This window comes from Pomacea canaliculata, linkage group LG9 (assembly GCF_003073045.1).
Source record: "Pomacea canaliculata isolate SZHN2017 linkage group LG9, ASM307304v1, whole genome shotgun sequence".
NCBI classification, from domain to species: Eukaryota; Metazoa; Mollusca; class Gastropoda; order Architaenioglossa; family Ampullariidae; genus Pomacea; species Pomacea canaliculata.
This window is the reverse complement of record NC_037598.1, coordinates 14,932,491-14,947,133: the sequence shown is the minus strand read 5'-3', so window position 1 is coordinate 14,947,133 and position 14,643 is coordinate 14,932,491. Positions and strand designations below refer to the sequence as shown.

At 43.5% G+C, this 14,643-nt stretch overlaps 3 protein-coding genes across 3 annotated transcripts in view; 1 reads left to right on the top strand and 2 right to left on the bottom strand.

Annotated features, from left to right (window-relative positions):
* The window catches only part of LOC112571803 (synapsin-like), a 40,127-nt gene extending 37,053 nt beyond the window's left edge, over positions 1-3,074 (top strand). The window contains 4 exon segments of the mRNA XM_025251102.1: positions 17-119; positions 376-491; positions 1,286-1,384; positions 1,837-3,074. Of these exon segments, the coding sequence (XP_025106887.1) occupies positions 17-119; positions 376-491; positions 1,286-1,384; positions 1,837-2,161 (643 nt within the window). The 3' untranslated portion in view covers positions 2,162-3,074.
* Positions 3,075-6,849: 3,775 nt separating this feature from the next.
* On the bottom strand, positions 6,850-9,528 carry LOC112572292. Its single transcript, XM_025251899.1, has 3 exons — positions 8,770-9,528; positions 7,950-8,181; positions 6,850-7,800 (listed from the first exon to the last, which is right to left on the bottom strand). Exons 1-3 carry the CDS (start codon positions 9,000-9,002, stop codon positions 7,444-7,446), a joined length of 822 nt encoding a protein of 273 aa, XP_025107684.1. The 5' UTR covers positions 9,003-9,528; the 3' UTR covers positions 6,850-7,443.
* A 2,806-nt stretch (positions 9,529-12,334) lies between these two features.
* Positions 12,335-14,425, bottom strand: LOC112572770. Its single transcript, XM_025252640.1, has 3 exons — positions 13,999-14,425; positions 13,403-13,647; positions 12,335-13,044 (listed from the first exon to the last, which is right to left on the bottom strand). Coding segments are annotated over exons 1-3 (498 nt in total). The 5' UTR covers positions 14,001-14,425; the 3' UTR covers positions 12,335-12,793.
* Between the last annotated feature and the right edge of the window lie 218 nt (positions 14,426-14,643).

Genomic DNA, 14,643 nt, shown 5'->3' with positions numbered 1-14,643 from the left:
TCGTCGCCATTTTCAGGTTTAAAACGTGGGTGGACGAGTGCAGCAAGCTCTTCGGCGGCCTTGACATCGTGGCAGTTGAAGCCATACAGGGCAAGGATGGACGAGAACACATCATTGAGGTAGGCAGACAACCTGTATCTTACTTACTGAGATAAGCAGACGACCCATGTCTCTCTCACTCATCGAGGTAGACAGACGACTCCTCTCTGTCACTAAGGTGCTCACCTACTCACTCCCCCCACACACCTTTGCACACGAGTTCCCCAGGCACGCACCCACTCACGCACTAAAGCACTCACTCGTGTTCCTGAAGAGATGATTGAGAGCAAAAACATTCAGCGAAAGGATCAAAACGAGGCTGCGGCTGTATTGCAGGTCAACGGTTCCTCCATGACCCTCCTGGGGGAGACGCAGGAGGAGGACAGGCGCCTGATCGCGGACTTGGTGCTCACGCGGATGCAGCAATACCTGAAGCCCGTCACCACTCTGACGTAAGTAGTCTGTGGTCTAAATGTGTGAGTAGGGAAAGGGGGAGACGCTGGTGTCATCTACCCAATCAGATCATGCGTTGTATAATTTAGCAGCCAATCAGAGCACGCGTTGCCAGGGACGAGGGGTTAATGGTGGTTGAGTTGAGGGCATTGCCAACGTGGGAGGCATTGTGTGCATTTTATAGGGCGGACGGGATCCACTGTTGCAGACGATAAAATAAAGCGATAGCTGCCATAAAATCACGAAACGTTCTTGCCACCAACTGTTTGTTATGATCATGTTGAAATAAATGAAACATTAGCAATATTAATACCAAAAGCAAGCACGATAATAAAGATGTCATCAGCATCATCATTGTAACGGAGCGGTGTGGGTGGATGGGATGACACCAGATATTTTTCCAAGTTAGACAAAACTATTGTAAACTTTTTTGAAGGGGGAAAAATAAGATAGTAAGATACATTGTCTGTAAGCTGTAAAACTCTACATTTTGTAGAAGCGTTTGAGCATTTGCATTAAAAACATTCTGATTAGAAAAGGAAAATAATAATCTGTATAATCTCCAAATGAAAAAAAAAGGGAGGGGATTGGGTGGGAAGAGAGGAAGATAGTTTCAACCGGAAACTAAAAAGGTGTTTACCAAGTGAGCAGGATTAACATGTCAAAACATTCACTCATTCATGAATTCAGTTTGGTTGATCAATGAATACAATCCTGTTGCAGAATGTTCCACTTCCATCTTCTATGGTGACCAGTGATGTTTACTGTTTATATTTCCTGTTTTTGTCGGCAGTAAAGCCACCAGCTCAGGGGCCATAATGCACCAGGCATTAAATGACCATTATGCAAGTTCTAATCAAGTTGGCTCCCCACAGGGGCGACAACAGATGATGTAAGTGAGAAACGATCGCTCGATTTGAACAGCGAATTATCTCATGTAACTGTCCATAACTAACCACATCCTCTCATTGATGTTTTGAGCTTTATTCGGGTTTATAGGATTTTAAAAGGTTTTATTTTTAACAGTTATTTGCTTTCATTAATTTAAACCCATTCTACTGTTAATAAGAAGAAGACTAACAGGGATGCGACCACACTCTCCAAGCCTTATACAGGATGAGATGGACTTTTTACTTTGAGAATCATTTTGTAGAATCTTAACTACAGCTTAACACAAATATCACTAATTCCTCATGCCGATATTTCACAGCCGTAAGTAAGTATTGGAAGAACAATTTTGTCAAACTTACTAAGTTTTATTTTAGTAGTATTGTGACTGTTTACATTTTTTAAAAGTAAACATGGCTCTCAAAGCTCTGTCGTGTAAATCTTTTTGTGGCGCAGGAATGCGACCTCCCCACGACCCGCACAGGGTCAGAATCCTGGCATGGGCAGTGAGAGGCCGGTGCTTCCAGGAGCGGTTCCAGTGTCCCTCCCAATGGGTCACGGTGGGGGAGGAGGTGGCGGTCATCCAGGGGGTCATGGTGGCCAGCAGCTTCCGAACCAGCAACAGCAACATCAACAGCAGCTACAGCAGCAGATGTCCAACGCCCACCCACACGGGCCACCCATGCACCCGGCCATGGCGGCTCGCACGGCCAGCAAAGACGAGGAGGACACGATGAAGAACTTGAGGAAGACTTTCGCGGGCATCTTCGGGGACATGTAGGAGGGCGGACCCTGGCTCTCCGTCGCCTGAAACTGGGGCTGGTGTGCGGTCACGTGACCCTTTGATGAACGTGGGTGGGACTAAGGGCAAAAAGCGAAAGCATCGTGAGAATAAACCTCGTGAGAGAGTGTGACAAGAAACAGAAAGCATCTAAAGTGAACATGAACCAAAGACACATGTAATGTACATAAAACAAACAAACACAACTTTTTGTTGTGCTGAAGAGACCTGTCAGGGTGTGATGCCATCCCTCAAAGCATGCCTTTGGATCTGGTGCATGTGCGTGTTTGTGCAAAGAAAACTTGTTTCATAGGGACCAAGCCCCAGACCTCGCACGTGTAGGGGCCTGACACTCTGCTGGTACTAAAGCAGGGATCGTGGCACAAAGCTTCGTGTAGGAACCTTGGCGTAGAGCGAAGAAAGACTGAAATGAGCGAGATTTTGCGAGTATTAATTAGTCAATAGATGCCTGGCACGTGACTAGGTCCTACCTGAATGGTTAATGCAAGACTCACCTGGAATGACAATTGTTTACACTGACAATGACAATGACAATGACAATGACAATGACAAAAGAATGTAAGCCAGTGGGTTGAGCACTTAACCATTCAGCTAGCGATATTTAACGCACCTAGTCTCAAAATCGTTTGCTGGGTGGATCGCACTTTTTTTTTTTCGCGTAGTTTTATTTTAGATGTTCCTCTAACTGAAAATATATTCTTCTTCTGAAGAACCAAAGTGATTTAAGAAAATGTGTCCGCGCTGCAGTAAATGCTTGGCATTAGTTATGGAGAAAAAAATTTGTAACCTTCTTCAAGCATTCCATTTTATCTGTGACTACATCTAGATTCCAGCTACAGAAGATTCCTGTCTTTTTACTTCTCTGTGTAATATTTTCACAAGCAATCAGTAGTTATGAAACTATTGCACTTTACATAATGAAATGCTTAATTCCACACGACCGTAATGAAGATAGATTTGAAGGATGAATAGAAACAATGTTTACCATTGCATAGAGACGAGCGTGAATCACGTACGAGGGTTTAAATCACGAAAAGAAACTTTTCCAGAAGCGTTCTGGAAAACTGAACGATTAGCATCGGGGTATGAAAATGTCAGATGTAAGACATGTTGTGATAACCCAGATACACGACAGTTGATATTTCATGATTACTTTTTTGTCAAATTTCAGCTGTGACATGCTTTGTGGTTCTAAAACATGATATTAATAATTACAGCAGTTTCTGAACATCAAGGATGAGGATGGCTGTGTATTGCGACTGCTCCAATAATTATCAATAGAGGTCTGAAAACCCGTATTTTCTACACGGGAAAAATAAATATAGAATAAATACAGAATTACTCTGGGACTGCCTGACGTACAAAACCAAGGACAAGCGGGAGGAATGGGTGGGACTTGTCCACCTAACCCTCTACCCTTACCACCATGACTGCTTTGAATTAGCGACAAACATCGTGTTGTCCTTCTTCACGAGGACACAAACAAGTGTGTTCTCGTTAATACAATCATGACACTGTGTTTATTTGTACCTAAGGTATTTGGTTTGCAGGGCTCTTAGATTTTGTTTTCAGTCTTCAGTGAATGCGATGTTTGTACACATCTCGCACGTGACCACGGAGCCTGGTGACGTACGATGTGTGACGTGTGACGTGACGACCGTTATAGACCTCCGCTTCTGTGTAGAGAGCTGCCGTAGGACGCTAGAGCTGCTTGTAGAGCGATCTGTTGTAGACTAATTGTGATTGCCAGGCCTGACAGTAATTAGCAGCGCCTCATAGCGCCCATAGACACCTGACTGGCCTGTATATACTGCCCTTTGACCCCACCACGTTTATATACTTTTGTATAGATTATATTTACATGCTTGCATGCCTGCATGCGAGTATGCGTTCGTGTGGTGTGGTGTGTTGCGCGCGCGTGCATGGATGAGTTCGTAAATGAGTGAGTGAATTTAATATCTGACGAATGGCGACATTACTTATAATTTTATAAATTAAGTTTGGCAAGAACTGACCACAATGATTATGTAGACTTGGAGCAGCAGTGACATGGCCCCCGAGACACCTGTTGCGGCCCCATGGGAGGGAGGGACCCTGACCAGTACCCCACAGAAAGGCCTTGGAGCGAACTGTACTGAGGACACTGGCGCGTACACTATGCAAAGTACCCGGCATTGTGACACATGGACAACAAACCCCTTTGCACAAACATCACATCAATGTTTAACCTTTGACCCAATGACATGTCAAGGGAGCTGGCACGCTTCTGAATGAAGTCCCTGTTGTCTTCAAGCACGCGGAGCACGTGAACATTTGAAACATTTGTAAAAATTTGAATAATTGTTTCACAGTGCAATCGAAAAGTCATTATAATAAGTTGTTTTGTGAAAATGTAAACAGGATACAATAGAACAAATGTTATATTATGAATGACTGGTGTCATGTAGTTAGGGGTGGTGGTGGTTGGGGTGGTTAGCATGAGGGAGAGAAGAGACTCGAGGAAAAAACTTTACTGCAACCATCACAGTTCTGTGACTTGGAATTAATCAACAACTTTCTCTTAGTAACCTGGGAATATTTTCACTTTTAAGTTCTAATTTATCCACAGTAAAATCGACTTTAAAGAGTTTTTGCCTGGAAAAAACTTGGCTGAAAAAGAAAAACGCATTTAAAAGTCTACTCAAACATGTTTTGTATTATTCATAGAGGAAAAAAAAAGTACTGAAAGAAATTTTTGTTTTATTTTGGGTCAGTGAACTTTCTGTATACTTGTTCGATTTTAAGTTACTGTAAAATCCAAGGTACGAGGCCTTTGCTTTGACACAGCTTTGAGGCAATCTTTGATAATTTTGTTTGTTCTTCGCTAAGCTATGTGTCACCGTGCTAAATTTTGCGACAATTTTTTGTCAAGAAAAAAATAACAGAAAGGACACCATTTGGTTCTCTCTTTCTCTCCCCTACAAAAATTTATCTCACGATCGCTGGTTCTGTCAGACTCATATATACTACCTATATATACTATCCAGTATAATCATGTTCCTTTTTTTTAACACCAAAAGAACTGTCTGTCGTGAGCATGTTTACTTGTAATTTTTATTTATTTGCTGTCATCAACTGTCCGCAGACTGTCAAAACTCCATCTTCCGGTGGATTCTGGTGCCTCGAATGTCTGGAATTCATAGAAAGTTGCGATTGTTAGACAGTTTGCTGTCAGACCATAAAACTGTCAGACTGTTTATTACTGTAACTGAGCAGAATGTATGATCACGTGATTATTGCAATGCCACGTGACCGCAGTATGTGGGTGGATTAGTAGAAATGTCTGTTCTTGGTCATCGAGTACAATTCACCTTTCACCTCTGCACCTGTGCATCTCCTGGGGGTTAGATGAGATGAAAGAGAATTAAACATTGCTGCTGAACTTTCGGTCTTTACAGCTTCTTCGTGAACCCTGGCGATGATGTAACAAGAGATGGTCAGCTCCACACTTTTGACAGAAATTAAGGGAAGACATGGAGACAAACCAGAAAATGAATTACCGTTTGGTAAAAAAGAAATAATATTGTCATATGAGACCATTCCCCAAAAAACTGTTGTTTCAGTTCATCCATTTGGAAGACAATAATTTATCTCTTGTTGACTGGAGGGAAGACAACTATTGTGTACAAAACAATTTTTAGTCGAGTGGTGTGTCCTCGGTTGTAGTCAGCATGTGACAACTTTTGTGGGTCAATTATTTGCGTGACATAGAAGTTCGGATTGGTCCTTATCATCTATGAGAACTTGTTGTGATCAGCATGCATTGTTTGCTTAACTCCATTATCTATTGACTGTTTGATTAGGAGCTTAGAGTGCGTTCAACATAGACCAAGCCACGAGTTGTTGTTGTTGTTTTCTTCACAACTTGTTGGCATTTCTAGACTTGTAGCGAGGGACGTTTTCCATTCAAATTTTATGATCTTTATTCATGGTTGAAGCGTCTTTAAAAAATGGAGGGATCCAGTTGATGTGATATATGTTGGTAGTTATTTAAAGCTTCACGAGGATCTCGAATGTTTTGCACGTCTGTGATTGTGCCTCGTTCTTGTGTTGGTCAGCGTATTCAAGCACGTGGGCGCACACCTTGCGTTCGTCGGTGTGAATGCTTGTCTGGCAGCGCGTGCTATGCGAGTAAAGGTGTGTTTGTGTGTCTGTGTGTGTGCACGCATGTTGTGCGTGAGTGTGCATATACACAGTCTGAATGGCTGGAAACATTCTCAAAGAAAGGAGTTGTTATTTATCTGTGGGTTTAGAAAGGATTTTCTCAGCTCGGTGTTTGTTTAGTAAAGATCTCGTTGAGGTGTCTGTGTTATTTACAAGAAGTGTTTCCATCTGTGTGCTCTTTTGGTACTCGACAGTTTTGTTGTTAGGCGTTACTGTAGATAACACCGCTGGTTACATTTGGTTTTTGAACTACTAGAAATAAAGTTGTTTATAATAGAAGGACTTCAGTGTGGTTTTGAAATGAGAAGGATGCTTTGCCTGCTTGCTTGCTCAATAACTTTAGTTACCTGAGATCTGCTGACATTTAACTGGTGATGAAGAAATCACAAACAGTCGAAATTTTCTTATAAAGGAAAAAAAAAAAAAAAAAAAAAAAAAAAGAAAAAAAGAAGAGAGAAAAAAACTTTCAAGTGAATAAACCACGTTCTTACACTTGTTCGAAAGTAAACCCACAAATCTTTGTCAAGTGCTACACCGGAGTTTATTGACCTCAAACAGCCATGGGTCTCATGGTCGAGTTAGCAACGGACCCAACACGGATCTGTCGCTAATAAAAACAGATTATTTATTGTTATTTAAATTAATATAACTGGAGATACCCTATTTGGGTCTGTTTGGTGTGTGGCTTGTCGGGTTAGGCTGGCATGTAGCCTGAAATACATTCCTACTTTATATAGAGCTGCTATTACATACACCAGCTTTGTTGTTGTTGTTGTTGTTGTTGTTGTTGTTGTTGTTCGCTACAATCATAAAATATTTCTTTACCTTCAAAAGACAACAAATCACAGTTAAAGTAAGACAAGTATAAATAAATAAATATTATACGTCTTCTTTCCCCGTGTCGTCAGCTGTGCTTCAATCGAGGACAGTGATGACGACCCTGGGACAGCATCTGACGAAAGATGACGACGCAGTTGAAAAGCTGTTACTACTGACGACGATACTGCTGCATGATAACCTGTTGGACTGGATGGCAAGTGCATCTAGCCCTCAGCTGCCTATAGATGCTGTCTGTTGAGGTTTGTAGGGAGCTGGTAGCCAACACCCAGCGGGATGTACGTTTGGAATGTGGAGTTGGTCGGCTGCGGAGGATTCGTTATCGACGATCTTTTCCACGACCTCTCCCTTGTAGTCCACGCACGCGTTCTTCTCTGGGTCAAAGGTCGCGGTGGTCCTTCTTGCTTGCACATCCCCGATCGGACCACCCGCTGCTGGCGACAGAGGACGTAGAAGGGAGATACCCGACGGCCGCGCCACGTGTTGACGCCGTCAGCCAAGACCTCGACAGGACGGGAAGCGAACCTCGCACGGGACGCAGTCAGCGTGACCGTCGCACTGATTGACTTCATAGTCACCTGCAACATGCATGTCACCTCGTGATCATTGGGTCGATTCCCCTCATTGCCGATAGGTTGATTGGCCTCGTTGGCATCTGCAAATGTATGTCAGACTATTTCGATGACTACTGAGTATGCCTATGGATTAATTTCCTAACTTCACTCACAAGCATCCAGCGGCTCCTCCCTGTCGCCACACACCCCGGGGCAGGGAAGACACAGGTGTGGACCACGGGGCTGAAGACGAGGGGAGCAGGACACTCGCGCAGCTGGACGTCCCGCTGCTGCCACCAGGTGAAGGTGGCGCCACAGTCGTAATACTGAGCGCACTTGGTCGGGTGGGGACTGGTTGCCTGGAGCCGGGTGGACAGCGAGCCTGGCGAGCCCTCTGTGGAGAACCTGTAGACATTTTATTTTGGTTTCGTAATTGTGGATTTTTTAAGTTCAGGTGCAGTAAAGTATATTTGATGAACGATAGGATTAATGTGTCTGGCACGTGTTGGAGGCTTGGCTGGGTGGCCACCAGTCATCTGATTGAAACCAAGCATGTGGACTGGTTTCCACTTGGGTGATTTTCTGAGTCACCTTCTGACCTACGACCATTATTAAAGGAGAAAGGTGGGGGTACATGGATCGCTGGATCCTAAAGACGAAATTTACGTGTTAATACAAATAAAATTTCAGATTTCACTCAGACTCAGCCACCCGTGTTTGTCTACTCAGCTAATCACATTTGTCTACTCAGCTACTGTGTTTGTCTTCTCAGCCACCCGTGTTTGTCTACTCAGCTACTCACATTTGTCTACTCAGCTACCCGTGCTTGTCTACTCTGCTATTCACACCTAACCCTACTGACATTTGTCTACTCAGCCACCCACGTTTGTCTACTCAGCTGCTCACATCTGTCTATCCAGCTACTCACACCTGTCTACCCATCTACTCACATCTTCTACTCATCTACTCACATCTGTCTACCCAGCTACTCACATCTGTCGTTGAAGGAGTAGGCTGGCACACAGCTGACGGTCTGGTTGTCGAAGACATGCCCTGGGGCACGACACTGCGCTCCTCTGCCCCATGACGCACACGTAGAAGGTGGAGCAGTTGCTGTCGTCTGCTAGGAAGTGGAGGGCCGATGTCTGGAGGCACCCGGTGCCAGCAGCCACCACGCCACAGACTGCCACAGCCAGGGACAAAACCAGCGCCGACTCGCCTGCCATTTAATTAGCTCGGAATTCCACGAAGAGTTTTTTTTCTAATTTTTTTGTATTTCGGAGATCTTTGAGGAAATTCAATTTAACAAATGAGTTTTTCACAATTCGTTTTGTTTTTTGTGATTTTGTGAAACAAAAGGCGCGTGGTGCCACAAACCAAACTTTTTTTCTTGAAAACTAAAAGCACGAAGATGCGCAGATGGATTAGTTGTCAGATGAGTTTTGCCGTGAAACAAACCCTGCGTGACGACGATGACCTGAGTGACGAGAGCGTGGAGGGCTCAGCTTTATAGCTGGAAGCCATGTTGCTGTATTTAAGGGTGGAAGCGGCGGTTTGTGACGTCACCAACAGGACGCGCCCCGCCAATGAGGGAAAAAAAGATAGATGATGATGTTTGCTCCGACCTCCGCCTCCCTTCCTCAGCTAAATGGCCATACTTCAGAGATAGGGAACAAATTCTCCTGATTAATTCTTTCTTTAACATCTCGTCGAGCGTTCCCTTGATTAATTAGGGTCCATGGCAACCGCTGATCGTCCCTCCCTCGTCAGTGTTTCTACATTTCTAGTCTACTACATGTTCATGCTCAATACTTAGCTCTTGCGTAGAGACATTAAGAAAGAAGTTTAATTTTTAATTGATATTCTTAAAATTTGTAAATAATTTTCCCAATGGTCTTAAAGGTATACAGTCTATGAAAACATTAATAAAAATATTGTATCACTGTATCAAGCTCTGGGTTTATGAAAACATTAATGTGTTACCACAATGTAAAGCTTTGAATACAACCAAACATTTGTCGGTCTTTGACACTTGAAACCATTGATAAAATGATTGTCGAGTGCAAAATTCTCCTATTAGAGCGGAGAAACACGAAATCTTTGGATGTTCAGCCTCAGGTCTTTGATGTTTTAAAGCATTGGCTCAAAACACTGAGATGAGTAAACAAGAGGACGGAATCTCAGCGTCGACACCCATCACTGGCAGGTGAAGTCTGAGCACACCCCGTCTGTCACCATCTCGACCACATCCTCGTGATTGCCTCACAGGTGAGAAGAAGAGCAACAGGAAAGAAACAACTGTAAATTCCAAAGAGAAGAAAGGTAGTGGATGAGATATTGGAGCGATAATGAGATAATGATTGCATGTCTAGCAAATAATTCATGTACCTCTTATTATGTTCATTTCTCCTTTTTTGTTCCTACATTCCTCATGTTATGCCTCTTTCTTTGCATCAGTCCGCCATTATTTTATCTTGCATACATATATCTACCCTTCATGTCTCCTTAATTATATCACTCCACCCACCATGCTCTGTCTCCTTGTATCTACCTGTCATTTTATGTTTTTCCATACATGCTTTCCGGCCTGGACTTAATAATAATATTCTCTTTTGGAAACACCTGGAGTAAGTGGTTTACCCTGACTGTTACTTTCTTCCTTTACCTTTCCGTATTCTTTCATATTTTGACAATGTTCACTGTGCATGTGTGTTTGTGTGATTGCCTAATTGTGATGTCCTTCTCTGTCACATGGCATCACTGAGTCCTGCCATTTACATCTCATATATTTTATATTATATACATATTATACTGTGCATTGAGCTCACCTCTCTGTAGGGGAATGCATTCTATAAATCCTATTATTATTATTATTATTATTATTATTATTATAAAAAGGCATGTAAAGTTATACATCGTTGTTCCACATATGCCATGTCATGTCTTCTTTTTTGCATGAACTTCCACCCTCTTTAAATAGTCATTATCGTCATAATCCTTATTTATCTTCTGCCCTTCCTTCCTTCCTTCGCGCGCACACACACACACGTACGCGCGTGCATACACGCCCATTTGTCAAGTGCAGATAACATAGCTGAGACACCCGACAGGCTGAGTTGTGACCAATTAACAGATGTCCATCAAAGGGCTGTGACAGCAACGCTTGAATGTGACGTGGCGCCGGGTGCTCTGAACTTGTGACAGCGCCAACTGTTAATGGCGCCTAGGGGTCAAGCCTGCAGTGAGGTCAAGGAGGGAGGGGCGAGCCAGTCTTGGTACGAGTGCCCCATGGTGCTGTGCAAGTCGTGCCCTCTGCACCAAATGTTTTTTTCACCAGCAAATGCGAGGGATTGGGTTACGAAAAAAAAAAAACTGGACAATAGTTGCTCCCTGTGGTTTTCAGAAAAATATTAAAAGACAATGGCTCGGCTAAATCATAAATTCATGGACCTTCCAACAAAACTCATGATTGAGAGATTTTTGTTTTTTCTGTGTTTTGCTTTTGTTTTGTTTTGTTTTACCTTTCGATTGGCTGTCCAATGTTCAGATCTCGTGTGTTCAGTATGAGCTCATTCTATATTCATTCTGTGCTCGTTTCTTCTGCGCTCCCTGCTCAGTCTATCATCGTTCTGTGCTCGTTGTGCATGATGTTCACACAATATTTCCACGGAGGGTTCAGTCTGGATGATGTAAGTGATGGCCAGAGAATGTCAATGGAGACGACAGGCTTCTCTCATTCACAGACGATATTTTCAAGCGAAAAGAGAAGCTTGGATCGAAATCCCCGAAAAATTACATTTGAGAATCTAGTGGCGATCTGCTTTCGATGTCAGACGGTTGGTTTTCGTTTTCCGATGTGGTTTTTCTTCTTTTTTTGTGAAGGAAGTGAGTCGATATTGTGTCGACCCGAGCAGGCCGCGTGTGTGGCGAGTTTTGCGCTGGACAAATAACGGTCCCTGCTGATGATTGATAGAAGGCTGCACTGGCGGAAATGAAAGTGAAAATCAAGTTGGTCTGGCAGACGTGAGCTCCATCTGCTGGCTCGGAATAAATTTATCGGTTGCCATGTATACTGCAGACTGTTTACAGTGAAAAATGTCAGCCTAGCCTATTGATCTGCAGACGGGGCCTGTAAATCAGATAAGTGATAACAACCTCTGACACAGCAGCACATCGTGTAGTGGTGGTCTAGTGCTTGGTCACTGTGGTGTGACATGACGGTCACTAGAGTGTGACATGATTATGTAACATGACGGTCACGATAGTGTGACATGATCGTCATTACAGTGTTACATGATTGTATGACATGTGGTCCCCTCGTTTGTGGCCATTCAGGCTGGATTTATGTCTTTACTCCTGCTATCATCAGAGGCGCAAATATGTTTGAAGATAGCGAATGATGGAGAAAAGAAAAAAGTGAGAGAGAACGAGAAATAAGAGGGAGAGAGAGAAAAAAGACTCAAAAAAGTGAAAGAAGAGAATTTAGTAATAGAGAAGAGTTGGGTGAAGACATAATACTTAAAACACGAATGCATACAATTAAATCCAAGCCTTGGCACTGACTTTTCAATTTATTCGTCAATTATCATTTCAATCATCGACCGAAAAACAAAATCATATAAAATTTATCACAGAGGAGTCAAACATTTGATTTCAAATAAATATATAATAACATTTCCAAGCAAGAACAATCAAAATAAAAATGCATAATACTATTATGAACAATGATTGTTTAAAAAAAATTACCAAACTGAGAAAAACAAAGAAGTTTTATAAATTATTGTACATTAGAATCATGATAACTGCTATTTGCTACTGTTGTCGACAGTTTCAGTGATGAAGCGGTTTAAAGAAAATTGTTTTTTTGCTTCTTTCAGTTTCTGTTGGAACATATTGCGGTAAGACATATGTCTTCTGTGCGGAGAAAATCATTTTCTTCTTTTTGAGGGATGAAGGGGTGTACACATGCCGTTGCTGAGATCAAAGGTTTCAACAGTTTCGTCTCCTCCCTGCCACCTCACTGAGGATGCACTAGTTGCTGGTTTCTCTGGAATGGCGGTGCAGACACGTTGCTCCGGGTGGAAGATTGTCCACCCTGGCACTGTCCGTGGTGGAGGTCCCGCTGGTTCTGGCACAGGACGAAGTAGGGCGAGTACTCGCGTCCCACCCAGGGGTTGAGGCCGTCTGGCAGCCCGCGGCATGATGGGAAACGAACGTTGCACGGGATGCAGTGAGAGCTTCGGGTACACTGGTTGGCTGCATAGCCACCTGCCACAGAGGATAAACTTCATCATTCAAACACGTGCAAAAGGGTTAATGGACAGATATCGTGTACGAAAGTGTTAATAACAGATAAAATGTATTAAGCCTGAACAGTAGCGAAGGAAGATGCTCGGCTTTTCTAAGACCTCTGATGTTTACTGTCTGCTGTCCAGAGTGGAGATTAAAACTGTTTTATACTTGTTTCCCTTTCTACACCAGACTCTTTCTGAGGATAAACCATTTGGAAGGTTTGCAGGTGGTGATGACTTTTGACTGTGCCCTCCAACCTCTCCTCCACCACCTCCGGTGCAACAACAACCCTACGACAGCAGCAGATAACAACGGAGAGTCCAGCCAGACTTACATGCATCCAGAGGTTCTTCTCTCAGCCCGCAGGTGACTTGACTGAAGTGCTCGCACTGCTTGGTGACATCGTTGAACAAGAGAGGGAACTCGCACTCGCGCACAGTGGGGTCGCTGCTCACGGTCGCCTCCCTTGAACTGCAGTCGTAGTACTGGGCGCAGTTGTCTCCCTTGGCGAAGACCGCTTTGCTGCCTTCAGTGCACTTCTCGCTCGTTGCCATGTATTGAGATCTTTGACGAGTGAGCCTGGCAAGAATACATGGAAAATAATCATTTTTTAACCTGATTATGCATTTATGTATATTACTTAGTGCTTGAATATGGATAATATTGGTAATAGCTTTTTTTTCTTTAATTGCAGGTTATTATTATTTCATATGTCTTTTAGTCTCTCTCCAACTAATATAAATCCTAGACAGTGGTCATAGGCATACATCAGACCAAATCCGATGCATACTGCATAGCAAAAAGTTATTTACAGATTAGTTCTGGCTTTTGTTTTAAAAGCAAAGATCCGTACAAGGTGAGGGAACAAATTCAAGACGAGGTTCATCCTGTCAAAGCAGTTTAAAATCTCAGCCCTAGTCTTCTACTCACATTTATCCCACTCAGATCCCCGACCGACACAAGTCTTGGTTTCTTGGTCCCAGACGTTGTCCCCGCAGTCAAACTCGAACCTCTGGGCTCCGTGGCACAGGTAGAAGGTGGAGCAGTTGTCCGGGTCGGCGAGCCACTGGAGCCCCTGGCTCACTGGCCCCAGGGAACAGATGGGCTTCTGTGAGGCATCGGCGCCGCTCCAGACAAGGATGAGACACAACAGGGTGGATATCTCCAGGGTCTGCATTTTGAATGTGCTTTTACTCTCAGTTATACAATGCCAAACGACGGTTGGATCAGACTCTAGCTGTGGTTTCTAAAGATGTTGGAGGCTGCTGGTGTAGTAGCCGAGTGTCGCCTGCTGAGACGGTGTCAAGATGTCTTTGCCGAGTTTCAAGGCAGATGGTGACAGGACAGCCAAGTCCACCTCCTTATATCCAAAGCTGACAGACCCGTGTGGGCGTTGGGGGAGAGTAAGGTGTTCAAAGACACCCATGTCAAAAGGGCGGAGTGATAAATTTTCTTAACGGCCGGAAATGACGAAAATAGTTCGGGTGGAGTACAAAAAGAGTAGCAATACAGGAATTATCAGTTACATAATCTTGCCTACTTGAATATGAAGTGGTAAACTGTCTACTACGAATC

Excerpts from the sequence above, each read along its gene's own strand:
- LOC112572292 (XM_025251899.1), bottom strand. The coding sequence starts at position 9,002 with ATGGCAGGCGAGTCGGCGCTGGTTTTGTCCCTGGCTGTGGCAGTCTGT. Across the intron at positions 8,182-8,769 it reads CTACTCCTTCAACGACAGAT|GTTCTCCACAGAGGGCTCGC; the intron begins GTGAGTAGCTGG and ends AAATGTCTACAG. Across the intron at positions 7,801-7,949 it reads GGAGGAGCCGCTGGATGCTT|GTGACTATGAAGTCAATCAG; the intron begins GTGAGTGAAGTT and ends TGCATGTTGCAG.
- LOC112572770 (XM_025252640.1), bottom strand. Across the intron at positions 13,045-13,402 it reads AGAAGAACCTCTGGATGCAT|GTGGCTATGCAGCCAACCAG; the intron begins GTAAGTCTGGCT and ends CCTCTGTGGCAG.